General features: G+C 42.2%; 1 protein-coding gene across 5 annotated transcripts in view; it reads left to right on the plus strand.

The window, feature by feature from the left end:
- Positions 1 to 23,766, plus strand: part of PIGG (phosphatidylinositol glycan anchor biosynthesis class G) — a 51,682-nt gene that overhangs the window by 11,680 nt on the left and 16,236 nt on the right. For 3 of the 5 annotated variants that reach the window (XM_008047947.2, XM_008047946.2, XM_021707501.1), the window contains 6 exons: positions 8,062 to 8,274; positions 12,538 to 12,755; positions 13,140 to 13,421; positions 14,895 to 15,349; positions 18,515 to 18,706; positions 23,391 to 23,700. In XM_008047947.2, coding sequence (XP_008046138.2) covers positions 8,062 to 8,274; positions 12,538 to 12,755; positions 13,140 to 13,421; positions 14,895 to 15,349; positions 18,515 to 18,706; positions 23,391 to 23,700 — 1,670 coding nt within the window. The remainder of the gene's footprint in view (positions 1 to 8,061; positions 8,275 to 12,537; positions 12,756 to 13,139; positions 13,422 to 14,894; positions 15,350 to 18,514; positions 18,707 to 23,390; positions 23,701 to 23,766) is intronic. The other 2 variants (XM_021707500.1, XR_002481368.1) reach the window with 2 other exon arrangements.

The raw sequence follows: 23,766 nt of genomic DNA on the forward strand, positions 1-23,766 counted from the left end.
TGAAGGAGACATAAATACTTAAGCTTTTAAAAGGTTTGCATTTTTTAAAACCATGTATTGAATACCAGTGCCAACAAGAGTCATGGAAGCCAGCCAGAACAGGATTGACAGGGGACCCCATCTCACAGTATTCAGACATATCACAGCACACATGACCCCCACTTTGACCTATGCCCTGACTCAGCAGCCATCTACTCATTCCTTCCCTCGTGGCCACCTGCCCTGCAGTCTTACTGGCTGCCTCGCCTTCCACTCAAGTCTGACTTCTGCTTCCACAGTTAGTGACACACTTAAAACAGGCTCAGCAGTTATTTCTGCAGTGCTGTTAAGCACAACAGATACTTTCTGGCTCTACTGTCACTAATCCTTCAGAACAATTCAGCAGTGCTGGCCCTGTAGCTCCTGGGATTCACGTTTTTTCTAATTTTGCTCCTACCTCCTCACCGTGCTATCTTACTCCTCTTTGCTGGCTTAGTTTCCTTTCCCTGGTCTTTTTTACTGGACTGCCTATGTATTTCATGCTACATTGACTCCTAAGATGGACTTGTCCACTATCATGGTTTTAAATGTCATGGGTAGGCTCCCAACCTTGTCAGATCTGTCCTTTCATTCCTGCCTACCTGACACCTCCATTGGATCACTCACAGGTGGACCAAGTGTGACAGTTACACATCTAAACTCTTTTTCTCCTCCAAATCAGCTCTCCCTTATTGCCATGCCAGCAAACCATTCACATCTTCCTTCTCCCTTATCTTCCTTCTCCCTTATCTTTCTTCTTCCTTGCTTCTCTTGCTTCCTTCCATCACTAATCTACCCATACCTGAAGGCTTTCAGCAGCTGAACTTGGGATAAAGTGAAAATCCTACATGAGTCTTCTTGCCTTAATCATTACTCCATTTTGAACCACATTCCCTGTTATGAATCATGTCCTGGCCTCTGCCTTCCTGCAGGTCCTCTGGGCAGCAAGCTCTTTCTCACCTCCCAGTGCCCCGTCCTCACCCCTGTAACTTCTTAAAAGTCTCAGCTAATGTTCCTCACTCACCCATGAGACTAAATAATGTTACCTCTATCAGTCTGTTCTGTAGCACCTTGTGCTTTCTGTCCTAATTCTTAGCATCGTTTGTCATTACAGATTTATTTATGCATGGGATTAATGCAACATCTGCCTCCTCTTTACACCTTAAGCCAGATGAGGGCAGGGCCTCATCTGTTTTGTTCACCACCATATGCCTGGAGCATGGAAAGTTTCCTGGCACATGAAAGGTGCCCACAAATATTTGCCAAATGAATGACTGTTCCACTTTAGTGAGGATTGGCTGGGGAAGCGCCTCCACCTGTTTCCTTCTGTTTCTTTATGGAGATAGATCTCTTGGATGTGTGACTTCCTACGTTGTTATTGGCTCTTGGAACCTGAGCCTTTCCTGGGTACCGGTCTAGAAGCCTGCCCTCCTGTGGTTGTGCACACACTGTGAGCCACAGCAACCAGATTTCTGCAACTGGCATTTCACCACATTTGGTGCCCAGACCAAATGCTCACCTACCTGAGTGAGGACCCTGCAATGAGAAACACCCTTTCTTTCATCTGTTCAGCCATTCACTTAGCAGAGGTGGATTGAGCTCCTGTAATAGGTCAGGTACTGTGCTGGGTGTTGCTGATTTATACATGAATGAGCCATACACAGCCTTTGCCCTTGAGGAACTAGACAGTTAAGCCGGCGTTTTTAAATATAGGAATGTTAGGGCTGTTGTTTAGCTGAAGTGCTGACGTTTCATCTATAAAACCAAGTTTTTAAAAAATCAGAGCCAGGAGGGACAAGGGCTGCCGTGTATGTGCAAACTGCCTACAAATGCTACTGAAACAACTATCCTCAGTCCTGATAGTTGGTTCTGTTTTGTTTTTTAAATATAGTTATATTCCTTATTCTCATTATGCCCATTTTGTGAGCCCAGGGATGTACTCTTTGGTATATCCAGAGTTGGGCAACCATCATCACAATTTTAGAATAATTCATCACCTCAGAGAGAAACCCCATACTCTTTAGCAGTCACCTTCCACTTCCCCCAACCCATTACAGCCCCCATTCCCCAGCCCTAGGCAATCAGTAATCTGCTTTTTGTGTCTGTAGATTTGCTTCCTCTGGATGTTTCATATAAATGTAATCATGGGGACTTGTGTATCTGACTTTTTTCACTTAGGATAATGTTTTCCCAGGTTCATAGTGGTAGCATGTATCAAGACTTCATTTCTTTTTGTTGCCAAATAGCATTCCATTGGATTTACACAATTATTTATCACTCAACACTTGGGTTGTTTTCACTTTTTGTCTGTTATGAATAATGCTGCTGTGAACATTTGTGTACAACTTTTTGTGTGGATGTATGTTTTCATGATGTCATTTTCTTATGCCAGTACAGCTGTGTCCCTACCCACCTCTTCTGTACTGGTATTGTTTTTCTTTATGTTATAGACTGCTGGCATAATTATCTGCACATGGTTTTACAAAATTGCTTTTTAAATCAGTTGAGAGAAGAAAGGGGAAGAAAATGGTTTTTACTGTCTTTCATAATTATATAACTACCTTTACTGACGTTCTGCTTTTTTATGGATTCAAATTGACATCTGGAGTCACTTGCTTTCAGCCTGAACAACTTCCTTTAGTATTTCTTGTAAAGCAAATTTTTTAGCAGCAAATTGTCTCTTTTTTAAAAGAAATATCTGGGGATGTCTTTATTCTTTCTTCTCTTTTGAAAGATAGTTTTGCAGGATATAAGATACTTGGCTGCCTTTTTTTTTTCTTCTGTCTATACTTTAAACACATTATCCCACTGCCTTCTGGCCTCCATAGTTTCTGATGAAAAAGTCAACTGTTAATCTAGTTAGGTTTCCCATTTTTTGTCTTTTAGCATTTTTACTGTGTATTTTATGTTTATCCAACTTGAAGTTCATTGAGCTTCTTGGATATATAATTAATGTCTTTCATCAAATTTGGGAAATTTTCTCTCTGTTCTTCAGATTGCGTAAACTTCATTGATCTGTCTTTAAATTTGCTGATTCTTTCTTCTGCTAGTTCAAATCTGTTGTTAAGCCCCTCTTAGTGAATTTTTCATTTTGGGTATTACATTTTTTAACTCTAGAGTTTCCAGTGGATTCTTTTTTAAAAATAATTTCTGTCTCTTTAATTATATTCTCTGTTTGATGAGAAATTGCCATTGTACCTTTCTTTACTTCCTTAAGCATGGTTTCCTATAGTTCTTTGAACATATTTATAATGACTACTTTGCAGTTTTTGTCTATTAAATCTGACATCTGGGCCCTCTCACAAGAATGTTCTGTTGCCTGCTCTTTTCTGTGTGTTTGAGTAACTTTCCCATTTCTTTGAATGTCTCGTAATTTTTTGGTGAAAAACCGAACATTTTCAATGATATTTTGTAGCAACTCTGGATACATTCCTCCTCCTGCTCCAGGGCTTGTTATTGTTGCTTGTTTATCTATTTGGTGATTTGATGGACTATTTTAGTGGTCTCTTTTTCCCCCCACAGTGTGAAGCTTTTGCTGTCACAGCCAAGGGCATGTACAGACTCCCTGAGATGATAGTGGTTTTAGCTGGGTGTCTTTTGACAGTCTCTTTCCCTGATTGCTCTGTGAAGCTGTTGTATCACACCCAGCTGGTAAGCTCTACTAATTGCCAGCTGATTGCTTTCTTGTTTTTTTTAGAGGAAAACAAGAGCTAGGGAAGATGAAAAGAAGATAGCATAACCCTCCACTTGGAGCTTGAGGGAAAGGGAGCTCTGGGTTCTTGGCTGTACTCACCCAGAAGGGAGTTTCTATCCCACTGAACTGGGAGCGGGAGGTAGGGAGCAGACCATGGCTCAAGTGCCACAGTGTTTTATTAATTAACACTTCTTACTGAGGTTTAGTAGATTTTCTTGATTAAAGGCTTCTTCGTTTGCTGTATGCCCCTGAACAATTCCCAGAGACTGTAAATAGTGGTGTTGGTTTTTATAATATTTACCAGTTATGCTTGTTTTATTGGTGAGCAAGTCCGTAGAACTAATCTCACTACCATTTCCAATAGTTCTGAAGGATTATTTTTATCTTAAAAATGCATGCAAATTTTTGTTGCTTATTTTAATGAAAAATAAATGTTAAGGTGTTTACTATTCTGAAAAATAAACAGTTTTGAATTATGTACTATGTGATTTCATAGACTCTCAGCCTGCTAATGCCCACTCCCAGAGTCCTCACCTCCCAGTGTGAGAAGCACAGGTCTGGGTCACTCCGGGGTCAAGGGGTCTGGGAAGGAGAGCATACCTGTTCCTGGACTTCTGCAAAGGGTAGAACAGGTATATTTTATTGTCTCTTGCTACTAGAATGTTTTATCATACTTGTTGTTCTGTCCCTAGAATAGTGGGGAATAGAATAGTGTCTGGCACCTATAGGTGTTTCATCAGTATTTGTTGTTGCATCAATATTTGCTGATTGAATGTTTAAAAGATGCTTAATTGGGCCAGCGGAAGTAGAGACATGGTAAAAGGACTGCTGCTGAGCTGTGTGAATAGTTTTCTGAAATACTGGAACTACTTTAATGGCTTCTCATTGCCATTATAATGAGATCATGTGGCCCATGCTGTGTTTGTATTACAAAATTACAGCTATTAAAATAGTTTGTACTGGCAAAAACTGGCAAAACAGAGCAAATCAAGAGCCCAAAAATAGACCCCAGTGTATATGGGGATTTGGTGATAAAAGTGGCATCTCAGATTAGTGCTTGTCTGAGATGTACACCTAGCTGACCTTCTGGAAAAAAAGCAAGGCTGAATCTCTGCTTCGTTCTTTAAACCAATACAAATCCAGGTCAAAACATTTAAACCTCTTTAAAATACTCTTTATTATGGAAAACTTCAGACATGGAAACGTAGTCAAAAGAGTATAGTAAACCCCAAATTCAGCTTCAGAAATTATTGGCCAGTCATGGCCTATCTTATTACATCTATGTCCACACTCATTTCCCTTCTTCTTTATTGTTTAGAAGCAGACCTCTAAAAGATATGTGCCCTTTTGCCCCCCGAATCTTGTTGCCATTATCACATTTTAAAAACAGCGTTAATTCCTTAATAACGTCACATAGTCATTGTTCACATTTCCAATGTCCATTTGTCTCTCTCTCTTTAATTGTTTTATTTTGTTTGAATTAGAGTGCAAATAAGATCCATACACTGTGGTTTATGTGTCTTTTAAGTCTTTCTTAATCTGTGGATTCCTAACCACAACCCCAGCCTCTTACTTTACCACAGTTTACTTGTTGAAGAAACCTTGCTATTTGTTCTTTGAAGTCTCCCACAATCTGGATTTTGCCAGTTGCTCTCTGCACTGTCTGCTAAGATGTCCTCTGCCCATCTGGTAAATCTCCGACCCAGATGCTTAAACAGACTTATGTTTCATTGGTTGGGTTGGGTCTGCTCTGGGCAAGGCTACTTCTAGCAGGAAGGATGAAATGTCTGGCTGTCTGCTTTATCGTGATGTTAGTAGCTCTTGATGAATACCTAGGTACTCTAATTCAGTAGAGGTTGTAAATAGTTATTTTCACATACATAATTCCTCTTATTTATTAGCCAGTGTCTTAGTCCATGTGTGCTGCTATAATGGAATACCACAGACTGGGTAGTTTATAAAAAGCAGCAAGGTTATGGAGACTGGAAGTCCAAGATCAAAGTGCCAGCCTCTGATGAAGGCTGCTTCCTGCTTCCAAGATGGTATCTTGAACACTGTGACCTATGGAAGGGAGGATCATGTATCCTTGCAAGGCAGAAAGTAGCAGGACAAACGGGACCAAACTCCCTTCATCAAGCCCTTTTATAATGGATTAACTGATTCTCAGGGGCTCTGCTGTGTGATTTAATCACCTTCCAAAAGATCCCACCTAACACTTATACATTGGTGAATAAGTTTCTAACAGATAAATTTTGGGGATACCTTCAGACTATAACAGCCAGAATAATTCTATAAAGAATGTCTTCTTCCACCTACTTTTTGGTTACCCACTTGTACCACTACATAAGAGAGACAGGATCAATGGTAGGTTATTCTTCCCACTTAATTACCAGATTGAAATCAATAAATGAGTTTACCAGCATCCTTCAACAATGACCAATTAAGTTGGTTCTTTTTTTAGTAACATTACAAACTCACGGACTTAAGCATATTTGATTTGCTTCCGTTCACTGTAGATACTATTCTTTTTAGTATTCGTATTGGTCCATCTTTGGCTAGTGGGAACACCTGCAGATTAGCTCCTGAGTTCTTTTGATAAGACCTTATTGGCCTTTTAGGCTTTACTGCTGTCTGGTCTTTAAGGTGTGCTAGGTTATCATGCACATTTCATTCCCATGACCTGCAATCAGCTACTTCTCCAAGGTGCCCTGGATCTTTTTGGTAGAAAGTGATACTTTGAATACCACTGTCTCAGAGTAAGAGGTACTCGCTGATCCTGGATTAGTCATTGTTTCTGGACAGTACTAAGAACATTTTTAAAGATACAGTCATCTTGAGTTTGTATTGATACTTCCAATTCGTGTTCTAAACTGTAAAATTACCTTCTTAGATCTTACATCTAAGATCTTACATCTTACTTTCTTCTTCCTAAGCTTAAAATCTTGGTTGTCAACAACCCCAGGGATGATAGAATTAGAATATCACATAATGACTCATTTGCTTTATCTCACAGTAGACATGCAACAATCTCAGAATAACAATGCCAGCACTACTACTGCCAGTATGAGTGTCAAATGCTATTTATGGTGGGTTTGCTTTTATTCTTTTGTTTTGCTTTGTTTTGTTTTAGCTCAAAGCACTTAGTGTAAGAAAATACAGGAAGAACGAAGTACTATAAGAAAACATCATAATATTGGCATGCAAAATTATTTTCTTTTTTAAATTTTATTTTAAAGATGTGGGGTACAATTCAGGGTTAGGTATACAAATGTTCATTATGCAGATACCCTTGTTGATGAGGTGTGCCTCTCCTTCCCCTGGCAGTTTCCCTCAACTGCCAATCCCACCCCCTCTAAAATTATTTTCTTTCTAAATATAACCTAAAAGCCATCATTAGTGGGTTGGTCAGGAAATGAGTTATAAATTTGACCAAATTAAAAGGAAAAATTCCATATAACGAAAAATTACCATAATCAAAGTAAAACCTCCACAGGCTCACACTTGATTATCTAAGAGACTCACATCAAGCACTACCTGTCCTGGGTAGACTTTTCTGGTGGCCCCTTGGTACCCCTGCAGATCTGCATTGTAGTTTCTGGTGTGTGGGGGCTTCTCATTTTACAGATGAGAAAATTCTGACTGAGTTGAGTTTCCTGTTCATGGATAGGTTTCTTATGCTACTGGATAGTGGCAGAGCAGTGACCTAAGCCCATCGTACTGACATCACAGCCATTTTTCTTGCAAGGAGTTAGTAGGATAGTCACTCACTGTTAGGGCTTAAAGGGCTTTTGCTGATAGGCAGATGTCTTGCTTGTCCAAGTTGATTAGAGTACCTGGCCCAGCTGAACCCAGCTTCATACTGTTTTCCTCAGTAGATGTGCCTGCCACTGCTCAGGAACCAATGAGAGGTTCATGTTTCTGCATGAGAGTTGTGTGTGTGTGCAGAGCATGGAACATCCTGAATCCAGAGGGGCAGAGCCATCAACCATCCCACCCTCACTTTTGTTCACATGGTTGATCATTGACTTGTCAAAGTGACCACCCCTTGGCATCTGCTGGACTCCTCCTCCATTTGTGCTTAATGCATGCTCTGTGGCACCGCTGTGTTGCATTTCCTGCATTAGTCTTTCCCAGTGTATTGCAGGCTACCATAGAAAAGACAGTGTACTCAGCATAGAATGGGCATTCAGGAAATTTGACACAAAAAGCAATGAGATGATTTCTGTATGAATCTACATTGAAAAGATGGATCATTTGACTTATGTTAGTTGTAGAAGGTCAATTTCAAGAATGACTGCCACCTTACTCTTTCTAGAGGCTTGTTACTTAACACATTTTCTTATTTCTAGGTGATATCCGACATCCAAAGCACGTCCAGCAGATTGATGTGGCTGCAACATTAGCAATAGGACTTGGGTTGCCAATTCCAAGAGACAGTGTAGGGAGTCTTATATTCCCAATTGTAGAAAGAAAGCCAATGAGAGAACAACTGAGATTTTTACATTTAAACACAGTACAGCTTAGCAAATTGTTGAAAGAGAATGTACCATTGTATGAAAAAGGTAAGTCAACGAATAGTTTCTAACTTCTATTAGAACTGTACGTGTCCCTTGAGCTAATGTTTTTCTGATGTGTTTCTGTGGTGTGCAGTCTGTCACAGTAATATTTTGCAGTCATCACTCTTTGATTATGCAGATTGTGTTCCTGTTTTCTTAGAACTTTACCTGTCACCATTAGCAACACCTTCAGATGCAGTTATCTTAGTGAAGTTTTTTCAGAAATTTACTCCTTCAAAAAATAATTACCAAGTTCTTGTTTTGAACAAGGGACTATTAAAAACACTTGAGATAAAGCATTGAGCTGTACAAGGACTCTGCCCTCATGGAACCTTCCAGAGGGAGAAGAGAAAAAGCACAGTGTGATAGATGCCAGGTGGCGCTGAGTACCTTAGGGAAAGAATAACAGGGATGGGGTGGGGAGTGCGTAGCTGTCTGAGAAGGAGCATTGCAGGCTGTCGAGCAGCAGACAGGGTCCTGCTGTGGGGACACAGCTGCACAAAGAATGACCACACCAGGGTCCACAGTGGCCAGGGGAAGGCAGGAGATGACATCAGAGATGTAAGGGCCTTTCAGACATTGGAGGAGCTTTCGCTTGTATCTGTGTTAAATGGGGAGCTGCTGCAGGGTTTTGTGCAGAGTCTAAACTCTTGGATGTGCTTTTTAAAGGCTCTCTCGGGTACCTGGTGGAAGGTTCTGCCTTGTGCTATAGGAGCAGACCAGTTGGGAGGCAGCTGCCATACTTGGGTGAGAGGTGAGGGTGGTAAGGGCCCAGGTGATAGCTGTGGAACCAGAAGAAGTTGCATTCTGGATATATTTTGAAGGTCACAGACAGAATCTGATGGTAGGCTGGGATATAAGGTACGAGCAGACCAGAGGCATAAGGAATGACTCCAGTGTTTTCAGCTGAAGGTGAAAGAACAGCGACCGTTTCCGGAGGTAGGCAAGCTGTATGAGGAGCAAGTGTGCAAGACAGGGTGCTCATGAGGTTGGGGAATTGAAGCCAAGTAAAGGAAGAATTTCAGGAAGGAGAGAATGAGAAACTGTACTGAATGCTGTTAAAATCAAATGAGGAATTGAGTTGAACATTGGCTCTGGCAATGTGATGAGTGGCTTTGTCAGGAACAGGACGTGTGGCGTATTGGGGAAGGGCCTGGCTGTTGCTGGTATGGATGAGAGCTGTAGACAACAGATAAAGCAACTCTAAAGGAAGTAGGAGCTGGGTTGTTGACTGAGGTAGACATGAGGCCAAGAGAGTGTATTTGTTTTTAATTTTAAGCTGGGAGATATTAGGGGGTGTTTATGTGCTGGTAGGAATGACCCAGGAGAGGAGAATGTATCTCCCTGGGCCATTTTCAGATGATTTACTCTGACACATTCAAGTTTGTCAAAGAATAATATTTGACACTGGAATGCCTTTGCAAGTCTCGAGGTCAACTCCTAGTTTGAGGCAGCATTTAACGTGACGTTGGCAGCTTCTCCTACTTGAGGTAGTGAGATACTACCTAATCAAGTGAATACCTGTGAGTTTGCAGTAAGATGTAAACTGATCTCCTTGAATGGCTAGTGGAAGACAAACTCTGCCACCTGAGGAATGGCTGGGACCCAGATGTAATCAGTGGCAGGAGGATTAATGAGCACCAGCTTGTGGTCCATGAGATGACCCAGGTGAGGGACTCTTTGGTGAGGTCTGACTACAGTACACCTTTTAGTCAAGACCAGAGAAAATTGTTACTTTTTTTTAAATATTAGCTTAGTAGCTTTTGTATATTTATTGTTTTGTTAAATGTATCCTTTCTTCTATAATAACAAGCAGTGAAAACACCAACAAAAGCAAGCAAAACCATGGAGAGGTTATTTGCCTATTTCAGATATAGCAGGTTAAGGAGAAATTGAGAACTGTGATGGAAGTGGGAGGAAATGAGCCTGTGAAATGGACGTAGGACAGTCCCTTGACTGGGAAAACAATCACAGGTCTTCCACCCCTAGGAGACCTATTACTTATACTGTCAGTGATCATGTGTCCTAAGACAAAATTGAGTATGTGTTCTGACACTGAAAAACATAATAGAATCCACAACAAGGCCTATGGAGCCCTTCAGTGATATCCAGCAATTCTGATATAGCTTGCCCATCTGGCTTTCTTTCAGTTCTACTGAAACTGGCTTTTTCATGCCTCAGAATGTTTGCACATGCTGTTCCCATTGACTGATACTCTTGCCTTAGTTTTATATCTTTTATGTTTCTTAAATATCAGACCTTCCGGCCAGGCGTGGTGGCTCAACCTGTATAGCCAGTACTTTGGGAGGCCAAGGCAAGTGGATTGCCTAAGCCCACAGGTTTGAGATTATCCTGGGCAACTTGGTGAGACCTCATCTTAAAAAATTTGCCGGGCATGGTAACACGAGCCTGTCATTCCAGCTACTTGGCAGGGTGAGGCAGAAGGATCGCCGGAGCCCAGCAGCTCGACACTGGGGTGGCCATGAGCGTGCCACTGCACTCTGACCTAGGCAATGGAGTGAGACTCAACTCAAAAAAAAAAAATCTGACCTTCCTTGTCCCCTACCCCATTCACAATCTAAAATCAGTTCCTCTGCATTACCAAAAATCTCTCATCATACCCTCTCCTTTTCTATCAAAGGGAATTTGTAATTACAAATATAATGCAATCACAATTTATACCCTTCCTTGAGTGTATGTACACATACACACGCATGAACTCTCTGGTATCCAACCCAACAGGCAGGAATTGTGCTTGTTTGCTCACTACTGTATTTCTTACCCCTGTAAAGCACCTGGCATGTAGTCAGTGCTTAGAGTAACCCCTACCCCATGTCTGTGTGACTCCTTGATTAGAGAGGCAGGGGATATAGGCACAGTTATCCCCATATGTCTAACTCTAGGGTGGAAGAGTGTGTCCCCAGGTTCTCCCATTCCAGGCTGGTGGGCACAGTAGTTAAGGGTGCCAGCCCTGGAGCTAGACTGCCTAAGTTTAGACTTAGGTTTTGCCCACTGGCTCTGTGACTGGGCAGGTGGTTCACCTTCTGTGTCTTAGTTCTCTCCTCTGGAGAACAGGTATGAAGCTCATCCTGGCCTCATGGCCTTATTAGGGAGGTGAAATGAATGAACTGCTTACAGTATTACCAGCCATTGGCACTTAGTACAGGTCTCTTAGTGCCAACAGTAGGGAGGGCCTGCAAGTATTTTAGTTCATACTCAGGGACTTGTGCCACAGGGCTCTGGATCTCAGCAGCTAGAATGCCTGCCACGGTTCTGTCACTGCAGTGTGAGGGAAGGCCTAGGGCATGCTCATAGCATCCTTGGTGCAGAACCTCGAGTAGGAAGCACATATTAAGTACCAGGGAGTCTTGGAAAGGCAGTTCTTACTTTGCAGACCAGTCTAGTCACAAGTGAATGTAGTCCAGACAAAGACTCACAGACCAGCCAGCTCTGGAAAGGAGGGACATCCGCCCTGCCCTTGAGCAGCATGCCATGATGCTCTAAAAGAGAGCCAACAGCAGTGAGGGCTGGACTTCATCTAGAAGCAGGGCATCCACTCTAGCTGCATAGCTTGCCCTGGTAAGCAGGGCAGGGCTAGGAAACTGCCCTAACTTTCCAAAGGAGATGTGTGAAGAGAGGAACCTAGGCTAAAGATGTTACTGTCAGGGAAGAAGAGCCAATCTGGACTGGGGAGTGGTGTGGTGGGGAAGGGTCAGGCCACTGCCTGCCCAGTCGCCACATAGTGCTGTGAACATTAGAAAGAGTCTCTAAAGCTGTGGTTTGTTAGCATAATGCATTTCAGGATTTTTTTTTTTTTGAGAAAGCAGGATTTATTAAGAGGACAGAAGAGCTCCCACAGTGGGAGGGAACCCAAAGGGGTTGCCCCAGGATTGTTTTTATATTACACGTTAAAGAGAAGAAAAGAATGGAAAGGGACAAAGAGAAAAGGGGGAGAAGGAGGTAAGACCAGATGAGGGAGGTAGAGAAGAGACCAGGCAGAGCAGTGGGCAGACGTGTTGTATGTGCTAAGGACAAGGGTTCTGGCAGTACTGGAGGCAGATGGGTGAGCATCATTGGCTTTTGTTATAGCTTTGCTGAGGGTGTTGCTGTCCCTCTCTCCCCCCACAAGGAGTAGCTCGTCTTCATTAGGCATCAGTTCTAAAAAATGAAGGCTTTACCTTATGCCATGAGTAATTGAATACTTTGAAATTACATGTATGGTGTATATGTCCATGATGTGCGTGTGTAATCTTTCTGTCTTCTTGACAGATCCTGGATTTGAGCAATTTAAAATGTCGGAAAGGTTGCATGGGAACTGGATTAAACTATACTTGGAGGAAAATAATTCAGAAGTCCTTTTCAACCTGGGGACCAAGGTTCTCAGGCAGTACCTCGATGCTCTGAAGATGCTGAGTCTGTCCCTGAGCACGCAAATGGCCCAGTATGACATCTACTCAATGATGGTGGGGACTGTCGTGGTTTTGGAGGTACAGATGCTCATTTAGAGACATGACTTGGGTGTTATGTTGGTTTGATAATTCAGCCAAAATATTATAGCTTAAAAAATATAGATAGAGATGTTAATAAAAATGGAAAAACACTAATTTTTTGTTTAGCTCTTTGTGTGTCCTCATTTGTGACAATACACAAAGTATTGTCAAGTGTCAAGTGGCTTCACTCAACATTGCAGCAGGTGATTGAAAAAATTAGGCTATGCATTTTTGGTAGTTATTTAGAAATAATCTTTTATTAGGTTTTCTGTTCTGCTTTCATTATTTGGACAGCTGACCCAAGATAAGAATGGGCTTATTTTTAGGTAGGGTTCTCTGACCTTAGCAGTCTGTAACACTGCTGTTACTTCTGTGTTCCAGGTTCTTGCTCTGCTCCTACTCAGCATCCCACAGGCGCTGCACAGAAAGGCTGAGCTGGAAGTTCCACTGTCATCTCCTGTGTTTTCTCTGCTTTTCTATTTGATGTTCCTGGTTCTTTCAGCCCTTCATGTCATTGTATGCACCTCAGCTGAGAGCTCATGCTACTTCTGTGGCCTCTCATGGCTGGCAGCAGGTGGAGTGATGGTGTTGATTTCTGCACTACTTTGTGCGATTGTGTCTGTTCTGACCAAGATGTTCTTCAGTGGAAATCTCTCAAATAAGGTACAGCTGGTTCTTGGGAATGTTACATTGTCTCTCTGTACAGGCTTTTGTTGTTGTTGTTATTTCAGCTTATCTTTTATTTATCAGGCATTGGTTGTATACCAATGGAAAGGGGTACCCACTGCTCAAGGGATAGCAGGGAAGTACCAATGGCAGCCTTATCCCAGGCCTCTGGGTGTCCTGACACCGGTGTTTGGATTTGTGCTGTTAGGTCACAGGCCTTCATTCTTGGTTAGAAAGATAGGGTTCTTGAGACTGCCACAGAGGTGATGCCAAAGAACTGGCAGTCACAGAGGAATGAGTACCCACTGACTGCGGATGTGTGAATCAGACCACAGCGGAGGAATTTGGACTGCAGCCAAGGGAAGAAGAAACAGCCGTTGGACACTCAGGGTGAAAAGGAAACTCGGTTGCCCCCCTCATCCTGTCATCTTGGGGCATTGGGACCTCATAAAGTCCAGATTTCTTTTTAAAACTGACATTTTCCTCGGGAATTCTTAGTCTTTGGCCTCTGACATCTTCATTTGTTATCTGGGTTATGGTGGCGGGGCAATAAGAAAGAGGTGGACAGTCACACTCACGTTCACAGTGCTCAGAGCCCAGGATCATGGGACTCTTAGTTCAGTGACTACAGGTCAAACTGGGCCCCTCACCCCCACCCCATGTAGCCTCCATCCCCCTTTGCCACAGACCATCAGAGGCCCTTTGCTGTGTGTCTGACTGAGGCACTCACTATATTGTTTTAGGCCATAAGTTTCCCTAGAGCTGAGATTGTCTTTGTCCGTGTTTGCTTTTCTAGGACCTAGTAGGTTCATGGTATCTCTACCTCTCTTGTACCTAGCCACATACAATAAATAGTTATCAAAAGAATAAATGACAATAATGGCATTCTCATCTTTAATTTTAAATGTTTTAAGTTAGTATATTTAAGAGTTACTATGATACAACTTTGTCATTTCAACAGAATTAACTGTTTTAGTGGAATCAGTCTGGATTTCTGGAAAATTCATGAAGAAATGAGATGTCTAGTTTAGTGGAATGTGTTGTTGGGATTCTTTGTCTTCTAGCAGCAAAAACTGACTGTGACCGATTGAAGACCCAGGCTTCACATGAGTATGGAAGAGGGAGTATGGAGGGCCAGGGTCAGGAGCCAGCAGGCAAGCTCTTTGGGCTTCAAGACTGCAGAGAGCATTTTCAGTCTCTTTGTCACTCAGCTTGAGACCTGCAGTCCAGTAGAGGGACAGCTGATTGACCATGCTATATCCATGTTCCCCAGGCTGTGTCCTGGGAGGAGGGGCCATCCACTGAAGCAGAAGGGGGTGTTCCAGAGTTGGAGAGTAAAGTGCTGACCATGAGGAACAGCAGGTGTTTGTCCAGGGGATTCTGCCCTGTGAGCAAAGACTTTAAGTGCATGTAGCAAGATGTATGTAACTTTTAGATTATCCCTTACAAAATACTTTTTCCTTTTTACAGACTCCATCTCATCCCAACTCAAAGTGGTCAGAGTTAGATCATCTTATCTTGTTAGGGACGGTGGGCCACGTTTTGAGTCTGGGTGCCAGCAGCTTTGTGGAGGAGGAGCATCAGACCTGGTACTTCCTTGTTAACACCCTGTGTCTAGCTCTGAGTCAAGAAACCTATAGAAACTACTTTCTGGGAGACAACAGTGAGCCTCAGCATCACTTCCCTATGGAGCAAGGGTTGGATGGTGCTGCCTCAGCATTGAAGACCAGGACTGGCGGTGATGGGACAGAGCGGGACAATGGGCATGGGAGCCCCTTTCTCTCTGAAGTACTCGAGGGCCATGAGAAATGGATGGTGCTGGCAAGCCCATGGCTGATACTAGCCTGCTGCCGGCTGCTGCGCTCCCTAAACCAGACAGGTGTGCAGTGGGCCCACCGGCCTGACCTGGGCCACTGGCTCACCAGGTGAGAGCACAAGCCATGGCTGTTTGGTCACATGCCAGGCTCTTCTTTTTCTAAATGTAGCTCATTTTTCATATTAAGAATGGAATAGTGTTTGAGGTCTGAAGAAATGGGAAGACATACCAAAACCCAAGAATCAATGTTGAAAGGTAAATTTATTTGAGACTAGCCTAATAGGTTTGATTCATTAGTGCTGAATCAGTATAATTGTTCATGATTGAAAACTTACCAATTTTAAAATGATTGTTGTAGTAAAGTTGTAGTTTTGGAATCAAGCTCCCTGGTGGCTTGTTCTGGACCCCTGCTGCCTGTGCTCTGGGCTGTGTGGCCCCCAGTGTACTGTGCTCTCCTCACTCACGGCTCAGTACCTCCCCCGTGCTGCCGTACCCATGGCCCATGCTCTCCTGGGCAGCTGTGGAGCAAGAGGACAAGGTCAGTCCATTGAGGTGGGTGCAGGCCTCTAAGGAGTAGCTTTGCCCTTTGCTTCCCTTCCCTCCTCTCCAGCCTCCCTTTTCTCTCTCCCATCCCTGAAATAGCCAGAGCCCTGTGGGTGTATCTTCAGCCACCTCCTGAACCTTTCACCAGTGGCTGGAAAACCTAGTAGAAAGTATAGCAAGCAGAGGATTTGAGGTAAGAATTGCGATAAATAGAAGAAACTAGAACCAAAAAAAATGGAGATTTGGCTACATTTTAAATTTTAGTAGTCTGGCAGTGAAGACTTAGGAAACTGAAAGAAGAACAGCAAAATGTGAGAGTAACAAACGAGGGTCACTGTCTGATCACTGTGAAGGACTTCTATAAAAACTGCCTGCAGAGAGAAAAGGGAAATGCTTATTCCTCATAGTAATTAGGATACCTCAAATGACAAGATGGGATTTTATACCTATTCAGGTAGAGTAACAAAAGCAAATAAAACACAGCCTTGAGTATGTGAGGGTACCTAGAGCCACATTACTGGCACAGTTATTTTTTATGATACTTGGACGTTTATACCAAAAACTGTGAAATTGTGGATTCCTCTGACCAAGTGATTCTTATGGGAAATTTCTCCCAAGTATTAACTAAATTAGCAAAACCTTGGCAACCCCAGTCATCACAGGAGCATCTTTCAGATGCCTGCCTGCTAGGTACCCAAACATTCCATTTCCACAGCAACCCTGGAGAGAGGACATGGGTCAGTCTCCACTTTAGAGATAAGGAAGCAGTAAAGGGAATGGTGGCAGGAGGTATGCCAGGCATGGGGCATAAGGCATGTGGAGCACTCGGACGTATTATGGAACTTCGGGTCCTGGAATAGCACAGTGACACCAAACTTCTTATTTTTCCGGAAAACTGATACATTAGGAGAGAATCAGCTGACTTCTCCGGATGCAATAGTCTGCCCTGTATCCACAGTTTTGCTTCCCTGAGATCCACCATGATTGGAAGATCATGGTTTTCTTTGAGGGAGAAAGAAAGGAACCACATTTATATCATTTTTATTATAGTATGTTATTATAATTGTTCTATTTTATTGTTAGTTATTATTAATCTTTTACTGTACCTAATTTACAAATTAAACTTTATCATAGGTATATAGGAAAAAACAGTACATAGAGGGTTTAGTACTCTCTGCGGTTTCAGGTATCTGCTGGGGCCGTGGAACATGTTCCCTGCAAATAAGAGAGGACTACTGTATAACAATCCAGAAGAGTATGAAACTATGTACAGTTTAAAGAGCAATTATAAATGAACACCCAGCTACCCTGCACAGGGTGGGGTCCACGCCCCAGTGTGGCCTTGATCGCCTTCTCTATCCTAGGAGCCCTGTCCTGACACTGGCAACATCTTTCTTTTGTGTTTTCTGAAGTAGTGTTTCCATTTGTGTTCCACTTGGCAGAATGTTTACTCATCCTTTTATTAGCTATTGACTGTTGAGGCTTTAAAGTGGGAGCGGCAGTGAATAAAACAAAAGGGAACACAGGTTTTCCAGGCCTTCCCAGCACTCCCGCTCTGGCCAAAGTAGCAGACTGATAGCAGGACCACACTGGGGCTGTACTGCTAGAGTGGGATCAGGGCTTCAGGCTCTGCCCTTGAGTGAGCTGTCAACTTCTATACCATCTCCTCACCCAAGAATGGGGCGACAGCAGACATTGAGAGGCTAAGCAAATCTAGAGGGTTTTGTTTTGTTTTGATGTTTGGTCTTTTTGAGTTGGTGTCTCCCTCTGTCCCCCAGGCTGGAGTGCAGTGGCACACTCACAGTCACTACAGCCTCGACCTTCTGGGCTCAGGCAATCCTTCCACCTCAGCTTTCCAAGTAGCTAGAACTACAGGCGCATGCCACCATGCCCGGCTGATTTTTTGATTTATTGTAGAGATGAGATCTCGGCAAGTTGCCTAGGCTATTCTCTAATCCCTGGGCTCAGGCAGTCCTCTCACCTCAGCTCCCAAAGTGCTGGGATTATAGGCATGAGCCACCGCGCCTGGCTGTTAATTTTGTTGGTTTTTTTTGAGTTGGAGTCTCACTCTGTCATCCAGGATGAAGTGCAGTGGCATGCTCACGGCCACTGCAACCTTAACCTGCTGAGCTCGGGCTATACTTCCACCTCAGCCTTCCAAGTAGCTGGAACTATAGATGAGTTCTACCACACCTGGCTAATTTTTTTATTATATTGAGGAAACGAGGTCTCGCCAAATTGCCCAGGTTGGTCTCAAATCCCTGAGCTTAGGCAATCCTCTTGCCTCGGCCTCCCAAAGTACTGGGATTATAGGCTTGAGCCACTACACCCAGCCTGAGTCTAGAGTTAATATGTGTTACTGAGTGATAGAAGAAGTCTGGAGGGAGGACGTGACTGGCATGTACACTGGTAGATACGGGTCTGTCCCGGTTGTGGGGTGGAGGGGACAGATGACAAGAGGACTGTTTTGTTTGTCATACCCAGCCTCTGAGTGTCCAGAGCTGATGGTGAGGGCCCATTTGTGAATGTGGAAAGAAAGTTCAGGTTGACTGTCTTTTATTTGTTGCATTTTAAGAAATTTTGTTTGAATTTAAATAATGAACAAATTATTTTGGTTTTGTTTTTCAGGAAAATCAACTATTTTTAAAATGCAGTTCTTTGAAAGCCACTTGGTGTAGAGTCATAGCATCCCAATTTGGTAGTAATGTTGGCATTTTCCATCTCATTTCAGCTCTGATCACAAAGCTGAGCTTTCTGCCCTGGCTGCCCTCTCCCTCCTTGTGATTTTCATGTTGGTACAGAGGGGGTGCTCCCCCATGTCCAAGGCAGCCCTGGCACTGGGGCTGCTGGGTGTCTACTGCTTCAGGGCAGCCATTGGGAGTGTGCTGTTCCCATGGCAACAGGACAACAAGGACATTTCAAAGTAAGTGTATGGGAAGAAATGAGTGTGTGCTTGTAGATCCATTTTAGTTTTGTATATTAAAAAATGCCATGTGAATCTCAAGAACACTGGAGTTTGCTGTTTGTGAGTTGTGGTTTCATCAACAGCTACTACAGCCTAATAAAACCTCAACTCACTGCTTTATTAGGGAACTTTTAAAATTTTTTTAGGAGAGGGATAAATAACTTGCAAGTAAAGTAAGATCATTGAGGTTTTTTTATTTGTTTGTTTTGTTTTTTTAATTAAAAAATAAAACCTCCATGGTATATGATAAGTCAGACAGATGAGTACAGATTGGTGTCTGAGTCAACAGTAACCTGTAGTTGCCAGGATATGGTTTTGTTCAGTCAGGATATAGCTGTAGTGATGAGGGTGATCACAGTGGATGCTTCTAGCGACTGGGAAGTGAAGCAGGCTAGAACATTAAACTGTCCCCATATTTACACCAAGCTCCTATAAGGGGCCAGAAGCTCACTGATGGATGGACGATTGCTGACTAGAAGTGCCCAACCAGGAATGCCATTTTTTTTGCATGTCAAAGCAGCTGCTTTTCTGTATTGTTTTTAATTTTTAATTTTAAATATGTGGGTACAATTCAGGGCTAGATATACAAATGTTCATTATGCAGGTACCCTTGTCGATGAGGTGTACCCCCCACCCCTAGCAGGGCCTGGCTAAAGTAACGGTGGCAGCATGGCAAGCCTTCACCAAGCCTTCACATGGTCACCTGAGGCTAAGACCATGTGGGGAAAAGATGGTGAGTTGCAAGTACTGGGAGCATCCTGTGAAAGTGTCTCAAAGGCTGTTGCCTTCTGAGTCTGAGACTGGGAAGATAATGAAGAATGTATGTTACATTTGGGAATGTTTGTTTAAATCTCAAAGTGTAGTATATGAATAAATTTCTCATTTCCTCTCATATCTATGCACTTAATTTCAGCATCACTCTTTTCAAGACTTTGATCATCTTACCTTACTTTACCTGCTTACTGTAGCATACACTTTGTTAATGTCCAAAAAATAGCCACTGTCAGAAACTGGGAGCATTTCCCCTAAGAACTAGAACAAGACAAGGATGCTCACTCTCACCCCTCCTATTCAACACAGTAATGGAAGTCCTAGCCAGAGCAGTCAGGTAGGAGAAAGAAATTAGGGGTATCCAAATAGAAAAAGAGGAAGTTAAGTTGTTCATCTTTGCAGAAGATATGATTCTATACCTAGAAAACCCTAGAGTATCTATCAAAAACCTCCTCACAGTGATAAATGACTTTGGTAAAGTCTCCGGATACAAAAATCAATGTGCAAAAAGACAATTACATTTATATACACCAACAACAAGCAAGCAGAGAACCAAATAAAAAACACAATCTCATTCACAATAGCCACACACACAAAAAGTAAAATACCTCAGCATCCACCTAACCAAAGAGGTGAAAGACCTTTATAATGAGAATACAACATAAACAAATGGAAAAAACATCCCATGCTCATGGATTGTAAGAATCAGTATCACCAAGATGTTAAGCCTATCCAAGACAATCTACAGATTCAACACAATTCCTATCAAATTGCTAGCATCGTTTTTCACATACCTAGAAAAGATAATACAGAAATTCATATGGAAGCAAAAAAGAGCCCGAATAGCTAAATTAATCCTCAGCAAAAAGAACAAAGCTGGAGGCATCACACTTCCAGACTTTAGACTTTATTATAAGACTGCAGTAACCAAGACAGCATGGTACCGGCACAGAAATAAACATGGAACCAATGGAACAGGACAGAGAATTCAGAAATAAAACCATGAACCTTCAACCAACTCATCTTTATCAAAGCTGAAAAAAACAAAATTGGGGAAAAGAAACTATATTTAGCAAATGGTGCTTGGGAAAACTGGCTAACCACATGCAGATGAATGAAACAGGACCCCTTCCTATCACCATATATAAAAATTAACTCAAAATGGATTGAGTACTTAAATGTAAAACTTCAAACAATGAATCTTAGAAAAAGATTTAGTCACAGCCTCAAAAATACATGCAGCAAAATCAAAATTTGACAGGTAAAACCTTATCAAACTAAAAAGGTTTTGCACAGCAAAATAAACCATCAAAAGAGTATAAAGACAACCCACAGAATGGGAAAAAATATTTGCAAGCTATGCATCTGTCAAAGGCTTAACATCCAGGATCTACAAGGAACTCAAATGAATTGACAAGAAAAAGCAAATAACCCCATTAAAAAGTGGGCAAAGGACATGAACAGATACTTCTCATAGGAAGACATGCAAGCAGCCAACAAAGATATGAAAAATGCTTAGCCTCAATAATCATCAGAGAAATGTAAATCAAAACTACAGTAAAGTACTACCTCACCCATCAGTATGGTTTTCATTAAAAGGTCAAAAAGCAACAGGTGTTGGTGAGGTTGCAGAGAAAAGGGAATGCTTCTGCACTGTTGGTAGCAATGTAAGCTAGTTCAACCTTTGTGGCAAACAGTGTGGTGTTTTCTCAGAGAACGAAACATTGAACTACTGGATGATCTAGCAACTCTACTTCTGGGAATATACCTAGAGGAACATAAATCACTCTACCAAAAAGACACCCACACACGTGTTCATTGCTGCACTACTCACAAGAGCAAAAACAAAGAACAACCCATACCCATTGAAAGTGGACTGGATAATGAAAATATGGTATATATATACAATGGAATAAAGAAGAACAAAATCACATCCTTTGCAGCAACATAGATATAATAAGCTGAAGATCACCATACTAAGTGAACTATCACAGAAATAACTGAATACCACATGCTCTCACCTATAAGTGGGCCCTGATCATGGACACATGAGCACAAAGGTGGGAGCAACAGACACTAAACACTGCTAAAGGAGGGAAGGAGGGAGGAGGGATAAGGGGCACACAACCACACACTAGGTGCTAGGTCCACAACCAGGGGGAGAGAAGGCTCGCTCAAAGCCTCACAGACAGGCAGTTCACTTATGTAGGAAATCCTCACATGCACCCCACAACTCTAAAATAAAAAATAAAATAATTGCCGGTGTGCCTTTTCCTTCCGTATGCTGTGCTTGGTTCACGTTCTTCCTGTAAAATGCTTCCAATCCTTACCTTAATTTGTTCTAATTCTAAATAGATCCTGTTTTTGACTTACTGTAACAGCTGCTTCTCTCTTTTCAGTCTCCCTAGTGCTGCCATCCATTGATATTCTAAAATCCTTTGCATTCAACTCCTGACCTTCTTCTCCACTCATAAGCACAGCCTTGGCTGGAGTGGAAGGTCAGTTGGAGTGGGCCTGGATGTGCAGGAACAGGTACTAACTGGGTAAGGTGAGGAGGAGGATCCATCCAAGGCATCTGATGATGTCTTCCCTCCTGTTCACCCTCCAGCCTACCTGGACATCCTCTTTTGACACAGAAACTAGCCCCTTTTCTTCTTTGAAATTTCTCCAGTGGTTCTGACTTCTGCTGATTTCTCACTTCTGTGGATTGCAGGTGGACCTGTAATCCACTTTCAGCTTAGCATACATACCCCTTGGCCAATGAGGGTTACAAGGCACCTGGCCCCAGCTCCCAGGACATGGGCTCCACATGGCAAGCCACATTGTCAATAGTGTGGTACGCCGTGCTCAGACTGCTTGAATTAAACTGATCAAAGTTTAATTTTTTTAAATGCATAAACCTTTCTAAGGCAATCTGATATAAGAAAATTCAGTTTTCAAAACATTATGGTGATATTTTAAAATTTAGTTATGATTATTTTAAATAGGTTTTCTAGTATCTATAAAATATTTTCTAAAATCTACCTAAAATATCATTTTTAGGAATATATGAGTTTTATAAGGTGAAATTATTTGGTATATCATAAATTGTATCTTTTGCAGAAAACCAAATGAAATGCTAAAATACTTAATTCGAAGAGTACTTAATATTTACTGAGCATTTACTGTGTGCCAAACTCTATGTGCATTCTGGTGTTTAATTCTCAGTATGACCTTGTGAGGTGTAGAACCATTTTCTCTTCATTTCAACAAATAACAAAGCCAAGTGTCAGAAAACTTTATTTACTTGCCCCATATGAGAACTTGCAAGCAGCAGAGCCCAGGCTGAGCAAAGCTGTCTTCTCTCCAGAGCCCACAGTTTGACCACTGCACCATTGTGTGTGTATATAAGTGTGCAAGTGCTTGTTTAAGTCTGCTCGATTTTGAACATGCTCAGTTGTAGCAATCATGAGTCTACAGCAATTTCTGACAGGACTGGATCTTACAGGAGTGCAAGGATTTTTCAAGTTAATGATACAAAGCAGGTGAATTTTTCTGGCGTGCTACAGGAGCAGGACTTGGGTCTTGCCATTAGGTGATCCTTGAACAAAAAATGAGCAAGATTTCCCGGAAACTGGCCCCATCAGAGGAGTGCATAGTAGGACACACCTGTTGACCTTTGTGGCAGGGTGCACTTCAGGGCCACTATGCAGAGGAAATGCCCACTTTCGTGGTGTTACCTAGAGGGAAGTGAGGGGGCCACAGCTCGCTTAGCCGTTATACTGGAACACTTGCATGTTCCTTAAGTAGATGTGTATGGTTTTCTTGGGGAAAGATACCTTTAAATTTTCTGGCTGTTGCTAATGAATCTGTTTTGCTTTTTTTTTTTTAGGGGTATTATAGAAGCTCGTTTTGTTTATGTCTTTGTCCTTGGCATTCTGTTCACGGGCACCAAAGACTTACTTAAATCCCAAGTCATTGCTGCAGACTTCAAAATCAAGACTGTAGGTTTATGGGAGATATATAGTGGATTAGTTCTCCTGGCAGCTTTGCTCTTTAGACCACATAATCTTCCGGTGTTAGCATTTAGTCTCTTGATTCAGACGGTAATGACTAAATTCATCTGGAAGCCCTTGAGACATGATGCTGCTGAGATCACTATCATGCATTATTGGTTCGGTCAAGCATTCTTCTATTTTCAGGTAGGTTTTCATTATTATCATGAGTGGAAGACTAATAACTTTTTTATTTGTCTTTTTTTCCCTTAG

Source organism: Carlito syrichta, unplaced genomic scaffold (genome assembly GCF_000164805.1).
Source record: "Carlito syrichta isolate Samal-C Ts95f unplaced genomic scaffold, Tarsius_syrichta-2.0.1 Scaffold119001, whole genome shotgun sequence".
NCBI lineage: Eukaryota > Metazoa > Chordata > Mammalia > Primates > Tarsiidae > Carlito > Carlito syrichta.